At 50.4% G+C, this 13,509-nt stretch overlaps 1 protein-coding gene across 1 annotated transcript; it reads right to left on the bottom strand.

Annotated features, from left to right (window-relative positions):
- Positions 1 to 2,448: 2,448 nt before the first annotated feature.
- On the bottom strand, positions 2,449 to 13,509 carry LOC135918811 (mite group 2 allergen-like Ixo r 2). Its single transcript, XM_065452513.1, has 4 exons — positions 13,186 to 13,509; positions 9,899 to 10,003; positions 9,308 to 9,480; positions 2,449 to 2,653 (listed from the first exon to the last, which is right to left on the bottom strand). Exons 1-4 carry the CDS (start codon positions 13,262 to 13,264, stop codon positions 2,573 to 2,575), a joined length of 438 nt encoding a protein of 145 aa, XP_065308585.1. The 5' UTR covers positions 13,265 to 13,509; the 3' UTR covers positions 2,449 to 2,572.

The raw sequence follows: 13,509 nt of genomic DNA, 5'->3' as shown, positions 1-13,509 counted from the left end.
GCTACTTTCGAGCGCATGATGGACACCATCCTTCGCAACTTCAAGTGGAAAACATGTCTGTGCTACCTTGATGACATCGTGGTGTTTTCGCCAGATTTCCCGACGCACCTCGTTCGCTTGCGTGAGATACTCACCTGCCTCACCTCTGCTGGTCTCCAACTTATCAAAAAGTGCCGTTTTGCTGCTCGCAAGTTGACAATATTGGGTCACGTTGTATCGAAGGACGGCGTGCTTCCTGACCCAGCCAAGCTTCGCGCGGTCGCAGAGTTTCCGACGCCCACTACTCTTAAGGCACTCCGCAGCTTTATAGGGCTCTGCTCTTACTTTCGGCGTTTTGTGCGCAATTTCGCGACTATCATCGCACCACTGACCAATTTGCTTACCGCTACTAACGGCATCTCCGCGTGGTCAACTTCCTGTGACGAAGCCTTCCAGCAACTACGTCGCCTACTTACTTCGCCACCGATTCTTCGACACTACGATCCCACAGCGCCTACAGAGGTACATACGGACGCCAGCGGTATCGGACTTGGTGCAATCCTCGCACAACGGAAAGACGGCTATGACGAGTACGTCGTCGCGTATGCGAGCCGCACCTTAAAGAAGGCAGAAGCCAACTACTCAGTAACAGAAAAGGAGTGCTTGGCCATTATTTGGGCGCTCGTCAAATTTCGTCCATACCTATATGGTCGCCCTTTTGACATTGTCACCGACCACCATTCACTTTGCTGGCTGTCCTCGTTGAAGGATCCGTCAGGTCGCCTAAGGCGATGGGCACTCCGCTTACAAGAATATGATATCCGCGTTGTCTACCGATCGGGCAGAAAGCACTCTGACGCCGATGCGCTTTCTCGATCGCCGCTACCTTGTGATGTGGCTTCATTGTCTCCGCTCTTCGCATCTATGTCAGCCTTCAACGTCGCTGATATGCCGGACGAGCAGCGTAAGGATCCCCTGCTTTCAACTATGCTGAATTTCCTCCACGACCCATCCGCCACAACCTCTTCTCGAACACTTCGTCGCCAAGCCGCTCACTTTACTGTCCGCGACAACGTTCTTTACCGCAGAAATTATTTGCCTGATGGTCGCAAATGGCTCCTGGTGATACCACGACACATGCGTTCTGACATATGCGCTTATTTTCATGCTGCTCCTCATAATGGTCACGCCGGTGTTCTGAAAACGTATACTCGCCTAAGGCAGCGTTTCTACTGGCACGGCATGTATCACTTCGTGCGCCAGTACGTACGCGCTTGCACGGCGTGCCAACGGCGGAAAATTCCACAGCGCCCACCTGGTGAGCTACAGCCGCTGCCCTGCCCGGCTCGGCCCTTCGATCGCGTCGGCATAGACCTGTACGGGCCACTTCCCTGCAGTTCCTCGGGTAACCGATGGATAATTGTAGGTGTCGACCACTTGGCGCGCTACGCCGAGACTGCCGCACTCCCGGCAGCCTCTGCGCGCGAAGTTGCGTTCTTCATCTTGCGGAACTTCGTTCTTCGACATGGCGCACCACGCGAACTGCTCAGCGACAGGGGCCGTGTCTTCTTGTCCGAAGTCATCCAAGCCCTTCTCGCTGCATGCAGCATCGTTCACCGCAAGTCTACAGCCTACCACCCGCAAACGAACGGCTTGACAGAGAGGTTCAACCGCACACTCGGTGACATGTTGACTATGTACGTCGCCTCGGATCACAGTAACTGGGACACTGTTTTGCCGTTCGTCACGTATGCCTATAATACGGGCACACAAGCTACCACTGGCTTTTCGCCTTTTTTTCTGCTGTATGGACGAGAGCCCTCGTGTACTATGGACACAATGCTCCCATACCGACCCGACGCTTCCGAATGCACGCCTGTGTCTGAAGCAGCCAAATACGCCGAGGACTGTAGGCAGCTCGCGCGAGCCCTTACGACCGCTGCTCAAGGTCGTCAAAAGCTGCGGCATGTCAGTGACGCGCTTACACCAGTTTTCCCGACTGGTTCCCTTGTTTGGTTGTGGGTCCCGCCTCACAGCCTTGGCCTTTCGACCAAACTCCTTGCACGCTATGATGGCCCCTACCGCGTCATAGACCGTACCTCCGCTGTCACCTATGTTGAAGAACCTGTGACACCTTCACCCGACCATAGGCATCGCGGGCGTGACACGGTTCATATCAACCGACTTAAGCCGTACTATGACCCCCTCATCCTACCTACGCCGTAAGTCGCCAGGATGGCTCCTCTTCTCTCCCGGGGGCAATTGTGGTGAAGAGGAAGACGAAGAAGGCGCTCTTGTTGCGGCTGTGCGCGTGATCAGCGTTTGTCGACTGCCAGCGCTACCAGACTGTGCCCAGTGCCTCTTAATAAATCGCCTTATTACAATACATAATAAACTCATTTTACGTCTGCTGTCTTCCCAATCTTTCTCCGGACAAAACAGCGCGTTTGCAACTGAGATCCGTTGGCGTACTTGATTGAAACAGAACTTTATTGGAGTACAGTAACGATGACTACGTTGCCCTCTTTTTTCACGAACGGCTTCAGCAGTCCGTTGGGCTTGTTATATGCCGAGTACAAGCACACGCGCGCTCTTATTGAAACACCATGGCGGCCCTAGTGCAGATACTGACTCCCCTTTCGCCAATCGTCTTCATTTGCACCTCCACTTCGAACTGTAAGGAAGAGAAGAGACAAAGAGATAAGGCGGCAGTGAATTAGGGACAGCAGTAGGTTTGAACAAACGGCCCTGCTCGGGAAAAGAATCCTCCACATTAAAGACAATAAAGCCATGCCACTTACTTCACTCACGAGCCCGCGACCTGCTAGATTCAGACAAAATAAAACATCAAAGAAATAACAAAGAACTTATTGCCTTATTTAACAAATAGGGCTTCATGGATGTATCTGAGCTTTGAGAAGCACCATATCGGTGAATTACAGTTTAACCTCGAGTACCCCGAGCCCTGAAATGTGCCCTCAAATTTCGGAGAATGCGCGTTTTTTTGCAGTCCGCTCCCATCAGAGTGCCGCTGCAAACGACCAAGAATCTAATTCACAACAGTGATCTCGGCAGCTGAACAGTATAGCCACGGATCCGTCATGACGACCTGCGTTCTACAATGGGTGCCGGCAAACTGACAATTTACCGGCATGATAAACTTGATAAGCAGAGGCGTCCTGCAAGTGCCTTTCGCGATTTCTAGGGGAGACTATAATCTTATAGAAGTGCCTATAAACTGATATTACCGTTTTGTCTTCGACATTGTGCTCCTTCTTTAACGAGCTGATCTCGCATTGGGGTTATTCTTAATGTATATATGAAGAGACCTGTGTGCACTCGTTCACTCCTTTGTAATGTACTGGACTGTGTTTTCGGTACTGGTGCCCGTAGATGGGACTATCTTTGTGGCGAGATCATGCTCCTTGGTCTCCAGAGCTTATGGAAAATGCATACGCAGGTTAGACATGCAGGTGTGATTGTACGCTCAGTACGGGAACATTCAATAGAAAGTGTTGTGCAGTGCAGGTGGGTGTATGGGGCGCTGCCTGCACCACCTGATTGGACTGCAGTGCTTGATGACTTGGTTGTGTTGAAGAGATTTTAATCCGGTTGTGTCAGCAAAGACTGGCTGATTCGTTCTAACAATTACACTCTCCTTTGTCTTGTCAGAACCGGCAATAAATAATAAGAAAGTGTGGCCTAATGGTGAGAGGATCGGACTGCTACGCTGACGGGCCGAGGTTCAAATCCCGCCACGGGGCGCGGTTCTTTTTTTATTTTTTTCAGAAAGGTTGAATCAATTCGGCGAGAACACTAACAGCAACATACAGACAGACAGACAGACAGACAGACAGACAGACAGACACCCGCCGTGGCTGCTCAGTGGCTATGGTGTTGGGCTGCTGAGCACGAGGTCGCGGGATCGAATCCCGGCCACGGCGGCCGCATTTCGATGGGGGCGAAATGCGAAAACACCCGTGTGCTTAGATTTGGGTGCACGTTAAAGAACCCCAGGTGGTCAAAATTTCCGGAGTCCTCCACTACGGCGTGCCTCATAATCAGATCGAGGTTTTGCACGTGAAACCCCATAATTTAATTTTTTTTTTAAATGCGTAGCGTTAAGAATCAGCAGCACACCCAGTTACATCTACTTTTTAAAAGCATCTTATTGCGAAAGGATCCCCTCTTGATACGTTTCTGCAATGCATGTTTCGCCATTCAGAGGCGCGCCAGTGTTAGTGATTACTACGCGGAGACAGAGAGCGTGCTAACAACTTTTCTTTTCACCAAGACACTCGCGTCCATAGTATGTGCCCCATTATTCCAAGGCCATATCATGCTATCGACCAGCGCCCGACCAAGAGGCCGACCAGCGCACCGAAGGTGACATCCACTTGTGGTTCAGCACCGCCTATCTTATCGCCACTGCGCATGAAGAATGTGTGCGTAGAAGATACGGTGTCACAACAGACGTATCATGTAATCTACTTAATGATTGCAACTTGAATACGTTTTCTTTTTTTTTTCCACCGCCAGATAATACGTGTCCTTCTGACGCGAGGCACACGCTCAACAGCGGCAAGGTCATCGTATACATGGTTTCCTATATAGAAGCTAGCCTGTTTACGTCTGCAGTTCTGCGTGGCCGCATGAGTGTTTAGGCGCATTCCCGGCTTGTGTACAAGCTCTCCATTTGGGTGCCTGATCCAATATGTTTTCGCGATACCCGCGCTAATGTGTGCACGGGAGCTGATAGCGCTAGTTCCCGCACCTCCGATGCGTTCATGGTGCCCTTCAGTTATCTGAGTAGCCCCTGTTACGGCAACCAAACATTCCAATACTGGCGTCACGTTATACATTTCGTATTTATCTAGCAGAAACACGCAGGCGCTTTTACATGACGTTTCGCTATCTCTAAGCATGTACTTCGTGTTTTAAGCATGAATAATGTTATCATACGCCATCAAGATGCCATATACCCAACATCCGCGTTCTGTTACTACACATGAAAAAGCGAATCTTATTTCCTACATAAATGAATATAGGCAGAGCAAAAGTCAGTCTGTTATTGAATAAGAAAGGTAGTCAGGTATGTGCCTGCATCTTTAAGGAATACAGTTCTCATGGACGCTAACAAGCTCGAGCTGTGTCTGTTGCAAAGATTTTCCATGGTTGAAATGCTTCCAGCCTTTCTAATTCTTTTTCCTAGTTAGCGCTATGGATACTTCTTGCCCTCTGAGTTGGTTTTTTTCTTTGCAATATGTGTCAGAATTTGATTTCCTTGCATTAAGCGTGATTACATGTGTGCGCAGAAAGCCAGCTTACATCAGTATGACATTGCCTTTATCGTTAATTCGACCGACCAAAACGTATCTCAAGAAAATCTTTCGGCGTGTTGCGTGTCTCTTGGCGAAATTCAATCGCGTCTCAAGATGAGGCTATCAAAAAAGAAAGAAAACACAGCTCGTAGCGTTAGTTGTGGAATGTGGACACGATATCAAAATTAAATTCAGTGTTTTAATTTTACGTTCCGAAACTACTAACCCATTATGAGGCACGTGGTGGAGTGGGACTATGGATTAATTGTCACACCACCGAGGGTTCTTTAACGTGCACCTAAATCAAAGAGTAGCACAGTCAATAGCAAAAGTTTGCGGGATGCACGAGCGCGTGGCAAAGCGACCCTCCTTCCCTTCTAGCGGTGGACCCCTGGTGTCGAAACTGACGCCTGCGCGCATTCGCGTCCCTCCGAGACTACAGGCGTGCATGTTTCCGCGCTTCCTCCTTGCGCGCCGGCGATATCGGAATGTAGCCGCGAGGTAGCCTTCTTGCGATATGCGCCGTGGCGGCTTCGACGGGCAGAAATTCGTTTGTACAACGAAAATCAATCGTCCATTTTCGTCTAGCCGGTCTCCTTCTATAGAGCGCGTCTTCTGCCACGCTCTTCTGCGGTAGAACGCACCGTTCGTAAAAAGAAAGAAACAACGAAGGTTGGCCACGAGAAGGTGCAGCCCAGAAAAAATGACTTGTTGCGTTCGCCACCGGGCCAGACCTATGCGTCAGCGCTCGTGACTCTACAAAAAGCGGCCGCAGTGGCGCCCGCAAGTTCACGCTTCTAAACACGTTTCACACGGTTTCGCCCGTCGAAGCCGCCACAACGCATATTGCAAGAGGGCTACCTCGCGGCTACATTCGGATATCGCCGGCGCGCAAGGAGGAAGCGCGGAAACATGCACGCCTGTAGTCTCGGAGGGACGCGCATGCGTGCAGGCGTCGGTCTCGACACCAGGGGTTCACCGCTAGAAGGGGAGGAGGGTCACCTTGCCATGCGCTCGCGCATCCCGCAAACTTTTGCTGTTGACTGTACCTGCGCGGTAACTCGGCGTTGCGCTGCTGAGCTCGAAGTCGTGGGTTCAATTCCGCCCGCGGCGACCCCGTTGCGATGGGGCTGGAACGTAAAAGCGCTCGTGCACCGTATATGGATGCACGTTAAAGAACCCCAGGTGGTCAACTTTAACCCCTAAACCGGTATCTCCCCATTAAAGCCAAAGGAAAGCTTGGTAAAGCAAACGAGCACCAGAATGAGGTCTTAGGTACAGCAATAAGAGCCTTCATGCTTACGCCTACACGGCGTGGGCATGTGTATAAAAGCTGTATCTATACAGCAAGATCTGGCAGCGATACCTACAGCAAAGCGAGCCGACGTCATATTGCAATCGGCTATAATGCCGCTGATGTAAAGGCATCGGCGGTTGCATAACGGCCACAAAAGGTATTTTTGTGTTTTACAACAGAAGCTTTTGTTGCAGCACAAGGACGTTTCTAACCACTTATAGTTGAACGTAACCATAACATACACTAAAAAAATTGGAGGACGCTTAAGCTTCGCATTCAAGAGTGGGACGCGACAGCGTTCCCGTCGACCCGCCAAGGGGTATTGGCGGCGAGGAGTTACGGAGTCGCCATCTATCGGAAGCGCCTCGCTGGCGTAGTATGAGGGATCACGTGGCGCGCTCCTCATAGGTTTTGCTGTCAGCGCTCACTGAAAACACCACGCGCGAACTCTCCCGGACATTTCTGTAAGTACCTTCGAAACGAGAGAAGTTTCTTACTGTCTAAATAATAATCTTGGGCAAACTGAAAGCACACAATCGCTTACAGACGCTATCTCTTTACCGAATACGTGCAGCGAACGCCACTGCGCGCGGTCGCCGCGATGGATTCTCCCGAACCGGCTTCTTGCGTGAAAGGTAGGTAAACGCTAGGAGCAAACTATGTGAAATATGTTCTTATAGTGTTTGTAAAATTAAATGGAGTGTAATAGAACGAAGCCTCAATGCAGCGATCGCGCAGATTCGCAGCGACCGACTGCGCGTCTGCATGCTTGTCCGCGCACTGTGTCGCTGTCTCCGCGCGCGCGTTTTCGCACCGTGTCATGAGCTTTAGGCCGCAGAATATGAGCATTTGACAGTATGCAAGCAACCATTGTTGCGTGGGCGCTATCAGAGCTGTTCAAAAATAATTTAATTGTAGAGACTTCGACGCCTACGAGGATTGTGATGTGCCGTCGCGACGATTCAATCTTTTTTTTTTCTTCTAAGCTCTTCGACCTTTCAATACTATTTCTCGAGTTGCGTCGCACTGTATGTTTATCGGTGTTCTCAGCGTGCAATTTCCCGCTGCTCCTTTTTTGTAATCCAGTGCGTTAATTCATAACACAAACATGACCATATGCCATGCTTTTTTTTTTAATGTGCTTCTTACCGCTGCCTTTCCACTCCACTGAACTTGCCAGTATCTATAGCATCGACAAGTTCATAGACCAAACCGTCATGACATTAGTCGGGCAGCGGACTCGGGCGAGAGTCTCAGTGCGCGTTTTCAGAACATCGCAGACCGGGTGCCGTTGCAGAAATCTTCCTCGCGTCTGTGCTTGCTGCATACCCGAGTTGTAGCCGATGACTGTTTGCCGGTTTTATGTTTCGCGAGCCAAACTTCACGCAGCTTCTTGTCCTGCAGCTACGTGTGAATAAGGCTGACACCGGCCTCCGTTACGTGCGTCCGGCCCTGCGGCACCGAGCAGATACCATGTTGCGCGCCTTCAAAGGCAGCCACTACCTATTGTAGTGCTTTCAAGCGTTGTAAAGGAGACACTCGAAGCGGGAAAATTTCGCCACTAAATGAGGACCTCAGCGTAGGACCTGGGCTCGCTTCGGCGCGCCCGAAGCAGCCGACGCGGCCGCTATGTCCACGTGATCCCTCCTAGCGCGTCACGTCGACGGTGGCGCCAGCTTTTCCAGTGGTGGAGCTTGAGGCCAATAATACAATGCGCTACGGCACAGCGATCACTTACGATGCGCCCCGCATCGGACTTAGCGCCCACCTATCACGCGGTGAGCGTCGAGCAACGCAGCGTTCGGCGCGGCAAAGAAACGTGCGCCTAAGCGAACGGAACGAACCAAAGAACTCGGTGTCTCGGAGGGGAAACGATCTACGCCAGCCAAACGTCGTGATCGGCACGGGCAGAGAGATAGTAATCTAAACCGGGAGCACGGCGAAGCGTCGTCAGGGGAGAGGGAGTCCCGCGACGCGCCTGGCAGTGGTCCCAATGCGGGCGCGGCGCGCCTCCTGTCGGGGCAGCGCCGTACATTGAGAGGAGGGAGTCTTCTGTGTTTGCCGCAAGATGGCTCTGCGTGTGCGGAAAGCGCAGAAGAAATGCAGCGGAAATTCACTTCGCAACTCGTGTAATTGCGACTTCTGTACGTTACATGTTCATAATTACCGATATACACCGCATTATAACTTTCCACGGCTCGTTTCGAAGGCAACACCGCATTCACTAGAGGCGCGTTTGCACCGCTTGGAAGCATCGAACTCGTGGCTGAGTGGTAGCGTCTCCGTCTCACACTCCGGAGACCCTGGTTCGATTCCCACCGGGCCATTCTTGGAAGTTGCTTTTTATTTCTGAAGCTCCTGCCGTGATTTATCGCTCACGGTCAACGCCGCAAACGCCGACGCCGATACCGACACCCGACGCCGACACCGACGCCGACGACACCGGCTTTTCTGCGACACGAGCTCCTTAACGCTATCGCGTTAATACGTCGCCGCCACGGTTGCCCGCTCCTGTCTGCATCTTTATACGCTATACCAAAGCGCACCGCTGAAACGGGCTTCACTCCAAGATACCCACTAGTGCGGAGAAGCCAGCTTCGCCACGATAGGTTTTCTCGCGCGGTCAATCGCAGATACCTTCCAAAACGTGAAGACGGTCGTGTGTACTGGTTATTGCACTTCTAGAGGAAATGAAACGTGTGGATCATACTGGTGGCGCGTAGAAAGGCACGTGCACAGTCATGGTGCCGTTGTACTTGCGTCCCTTGACTATGGGGCAGCGGTAGACCTTCTCGCACATGTCGCTTTCGATGCCCGGCACAGGCAGCGTCATTCCGAACAGCCTCATAGTCGACTCCAGCCGCAGCCACTCGCTGTTCTGATCTGTGAAACGCACATGCAAGCAAGTTTTCCCAAGGGGTCCATCTTTACAAAAAGATAAAAAAAGAAGAAACTTTTGAGCTTCGGGCCTGCTAAAACGGTGGGAACATTAATGTAAATGATTTCTCGTCTGCCTACGAAAAGAAAAAAGGGCAACTGCGTCGTGTAAGTGAAATAAGCTGCAACCTTATCACTTGAACTATGCACGTAATTGTGCAGTCGACTTTTGGAATCTGATATGGATGGGCTACCGACTTTGCTGACGCACTCTTCAAATCGATCTTAGTCTCGAGCCGCACTGTGTTCGCAGTGCCGCTCCATACAAACAGGCACACAGTTTTTTTTTTTTTGGCGGCGTGCCTGTATGCGTGACGAATTTCCTGTAAGCATCACAGCGGATCGCACGCAGTTACTTACTTACCTGCAATAATGGAGAAGTGAATCTTCGTATCCCTACCTCGCAGGAACACGCAAGGGTGGGTGTGACACGGTTCGACGTTAATCGACAGAATTTTGGCCGCGCTACCTGCGACAGAGCAAAGGCCAGAGATTAACAAACCACAAAGACTTTCAATTTTTCCTGTTTCGTATGGTTGGTGAGTGAGTGAGTGAGTGAGTGAGTGAGTGAGTGAGTGAGTGAGTGAGTGAGTGAGTGAGTGAGTGAGTGAGTGAGTGAGTGAGTGAGTGAGTGAGTGAGTGAGTGAGTGAGTGAGTGAGTGAGTGAGTGAGTGAGTGAAACAACTTTATTTGGTCCACCATAGACGCGAGCAAACTCGACGTGACCTTGCTAGGCCCACTCGGGGACCATCAGGTGAAACCTGACGGCCCTCTCGCGAGCCCTCTGGACCTTAAAATTAAAGTTGGCAATTCATCTTGGTGAAAACTTAAGAACGCAAGAAAACACACTGACATACACACATGTGCACACTCACCCAAACAACAGCCAAGAAAGGACACTCCTCTTTTCAGAGCGCGTGTGAGAAAAGGGGTTTTCTTTCTGTAGCGTTTGTATGTGAGTGCGTGCCTGTGCATGTTTTCTTGCTCTCTTAAGCTGTTACCAAGACGTCTTTGTTTAACCTCCATGCCAATCTCCTCGCTTCTTTCTCTTTCTCCAGTTTGCTTCCACATATCCAGTTAACTCGTTATAAGGCGGTGATTATCGCTAGCAATTGAACAGTGAAAGGGCGTGCATTAATCAGTGCAACGAAACAGCAGGTCTGATGCCGATATGCCAGTGACACGCACTCATCATCAACGCAAATGAATAAACGCACGCGTTCTTCAGCAGATTTCTCTCCGGATGTGACGTATGCTTGAGTCATATCTGCCATTTACTAATCGTTAAGCTACAGAAACTACTTTCCGCCGCAAATGCGAAAATGTGAGCGATGGAGCCCCTCCTTAGGCGCACTGGACGGCGCTGCAGTGCATTAACTACATGTCTCACGGCTAAACATAGTCTCAGCTATGTACGCGGCACTGGACAGTGTCACATATGGCTGCCATCATGCGATGAGCCATATCGTTTCCTCCCGATCACGATGTAAGAATAGTTCTCCCGATCGACCATCACTAACCGCTGAGCGCATGCGCAGACAGCACATCATAATCTAGAGCTTCCCGTCGCCCAACTCTCACCCACAGCTTTGTAACGATACGTAGCAGACCATGACACAAGCATGATTGTACCAACAGCAGCGATTCAAACGCGCATAGTGAGTTTGTATCGTTCGGCGCTTCTAGCGCATGCCGCCAATAAGCAATGGCCATAATAGTGCCTGACCAGTGCTCAGATGCGCATCGGCGCTTTTACTTGATGCCAGTGGTGCGGCAGCGTTGTTTGCCTTCGTTATCAGCTCGTGTGTGCGCTTTAAGGCTGCATGAGCGAAGTTCATAGCACCTGCGCTTTATACATACAAATACCCTTGACCTTTTTTATTATCTTTAATTATTTTTACTCACATACTGCTTCTAAACGCATCAATAGCAATAGCACGGGGCGAACTTCATGTTTGGAAACCGGTTGCTGCTATATGTCCACGATTTGAAGTTGTAGTCCTCCGCTAAATATATCCATGACCTGTGTCCGCAGTAGCAAGAATGGGATGAAGAAAGCAAGTGAGAACGCGCTATAGCATATGTAAATCGGAGGCTCCAAAGCAACCAGCGCGCATTGCAACAATTACTATGTTAGATCGTTGCAGGCATCTCCTGTGACATGGTCAAGATAACTGACGAGCCAACGAGACGCTAGCGCCTGTGCGGCATGCAGCGAGAGTGCCAACTCGCAGATGTCTGCCAAGGCTCTGCTCGTAATGCATAGGCGTCCATTGTTTGTCGCTAGACTGCGATGCCCGTAGCGACATTTAAGTTCTTGAAAGTTCAGTCGGCGCTAATGAAAACACTATGCAAACCACTTTGGCATGAAAACAGTCACCGTTTCGTTCAAAAGTCGAAGCATGGACAGAGATAGCAAATTATTACACTATTGCATGAACTAATTCTCGTAGATTTAACGAGCAGTATAAGTTGCAGTAAACATGCACTTACTAACAAGCGTGGTGTCCCGCGCGACACACGTATACTTATTTACTGCGAGCACTCGTGGTCACAACGTTGGCGTGGTGAGTAGCAGCGGGGAGCACGGGTGCTTGTCCCTAAGCGACCGTTGTATGCTGCCGCTACAAGTCACCATTTATCACCGTGCTCGGAGCACAAGCGCACCGGCCCTGCCGGCGTAACAATGCCAGTATAGTTCTCACCGCTTTCTCGTTGTAGTGGGACTCAGCCAACATAAAAAGGAAGGCCGAGGGCGATGCCATTGCGGATTCTTTCAGTGAACTTTAGGGGCAAGCTGCAGAGAGCGCCTCCTCTACCCTACGCGTATGGTATAATCTTTTTTACTTTCACTTTTCGGCCTTTCGATCTCGAAGGCTAGGGGGATTAGTCTAGGATGCCTCGGTGTCGTCCTCGTCCCCCAGACTGTGGCAGCCTAGGTTCTTCATAGTACAGACACAACACCCTTCTTACCATATAGTTGCCCTTCATACCACTAAGGACTACGGCTATCGGCATGCTTAACGGCACCGCCGCAAGGCTTTCACCAATGCATCCATCTTGATCCCACAGAAACGCGACCGTTTGGTAACGACTACCCGACGCCTCTGCCATTTTTATGGTAGATGCAATAAGTGAATTGGCTGAAGTCGATTATTTGCGATTATACTAATTCACTACGACGAACAACGTCGCTGGCGTGCCACCTTATCTCTCCATTTAGGTTACCCGAAAGCTGTACGGATACCATATAGTACCTTACTACGAGACCAGAGAATAGGTCATTTTTAACCACGATATTGAACACATATCAAGGCCGCGTGACCTTATTAAATAGATCCTCATGCGGCGACTGCATTTTCTAAGCACTAGATAATGATATTAAAAGAGAACATTACGGATACACCTGCGCTCGGGGTAATAAAATCAAATATAATATAATTCTCACGTGAAACAGTATTCGATACTGTGTAGGTAACAGAAATGTGCCTGGTACGTTTCGCGAATTAACACTTATATACGCAAAAACGTTCTAAGACGAAAAGGAAACGCAGACCGTTGTCAGCTCATCACTGCCACAGCACAGATAACAGCACTGAAACGGATTGCAAAGTTTGCATGCTGCAGGGTGCATGTTGAGCTTACACTTACCGCAGTCCTCGTACTTGTAGTTGCCGGCCAAACCTCGGGCCAAGCAGAAGGCGAGACTCAGTACTAGCGTCCCGATCATGACCGAGGGCTACTTCGTGAAACGCGATTTTCGGCGCTCCGCGTCCTTCCCGTACAAAATACGATTCGACAGGGCCACAAGCATGCGCGCACAACACGTAAAAAAGAGGTCACGTCCAACGAACGTTTCCACAAAGCACCAGCGACTGGCTCGGCAGCAACCAGCACAGAGTGCACGATCATGGTTTCGTGTATAATTTGCGCATTCCTTGATGGATTAGTACAGCAGCGGCCAGCACGTGGCAG

This window comes from Dermacentor albipictus, chromosome 2 (genome assembly GCF_038994185.2).
Source record: "Dermacentor albipictus isolate Rhodes 1998 colony chromosome 2, USDA_Dalb.pri_finalv2, whole genome shotgun sequence".
NCBI lineage: Eukaryota > Metazoa > Arthropoda > Arachnida > Ixodida > Ixodidae > Dermacentor > Dermacentor albipictus.
This window is presented reverse-complemented; position numbering and strand designations above follow the sequence as displayed.

Excerpts from the sequence above, each read along its gene's own strand:
- LOC135918811 (XM_065452513.1), bottom strand. The coding sequence starts at position 13,264 with ATGATCGGGACGCTAGTACTGAGTCTCGCCTTCTGCTTGGCCCGAGGT. Across the intron at positions 9,481-9,898 it reads TCACTTCTCCATTATTGCAG|ATCAGAACAGCGAGTGGCTG; the intron begins GTAAGTAAGTAA and ends TGCGTTTCACAG. Across the intron at positions 2,654-9,307 it reads TGCCTTTCTACGCGCCACCA|TTCGAAGTGGAGGTGCAAAT; the intron begins GTATGATCCACA and ends TCTTCCTTACAG.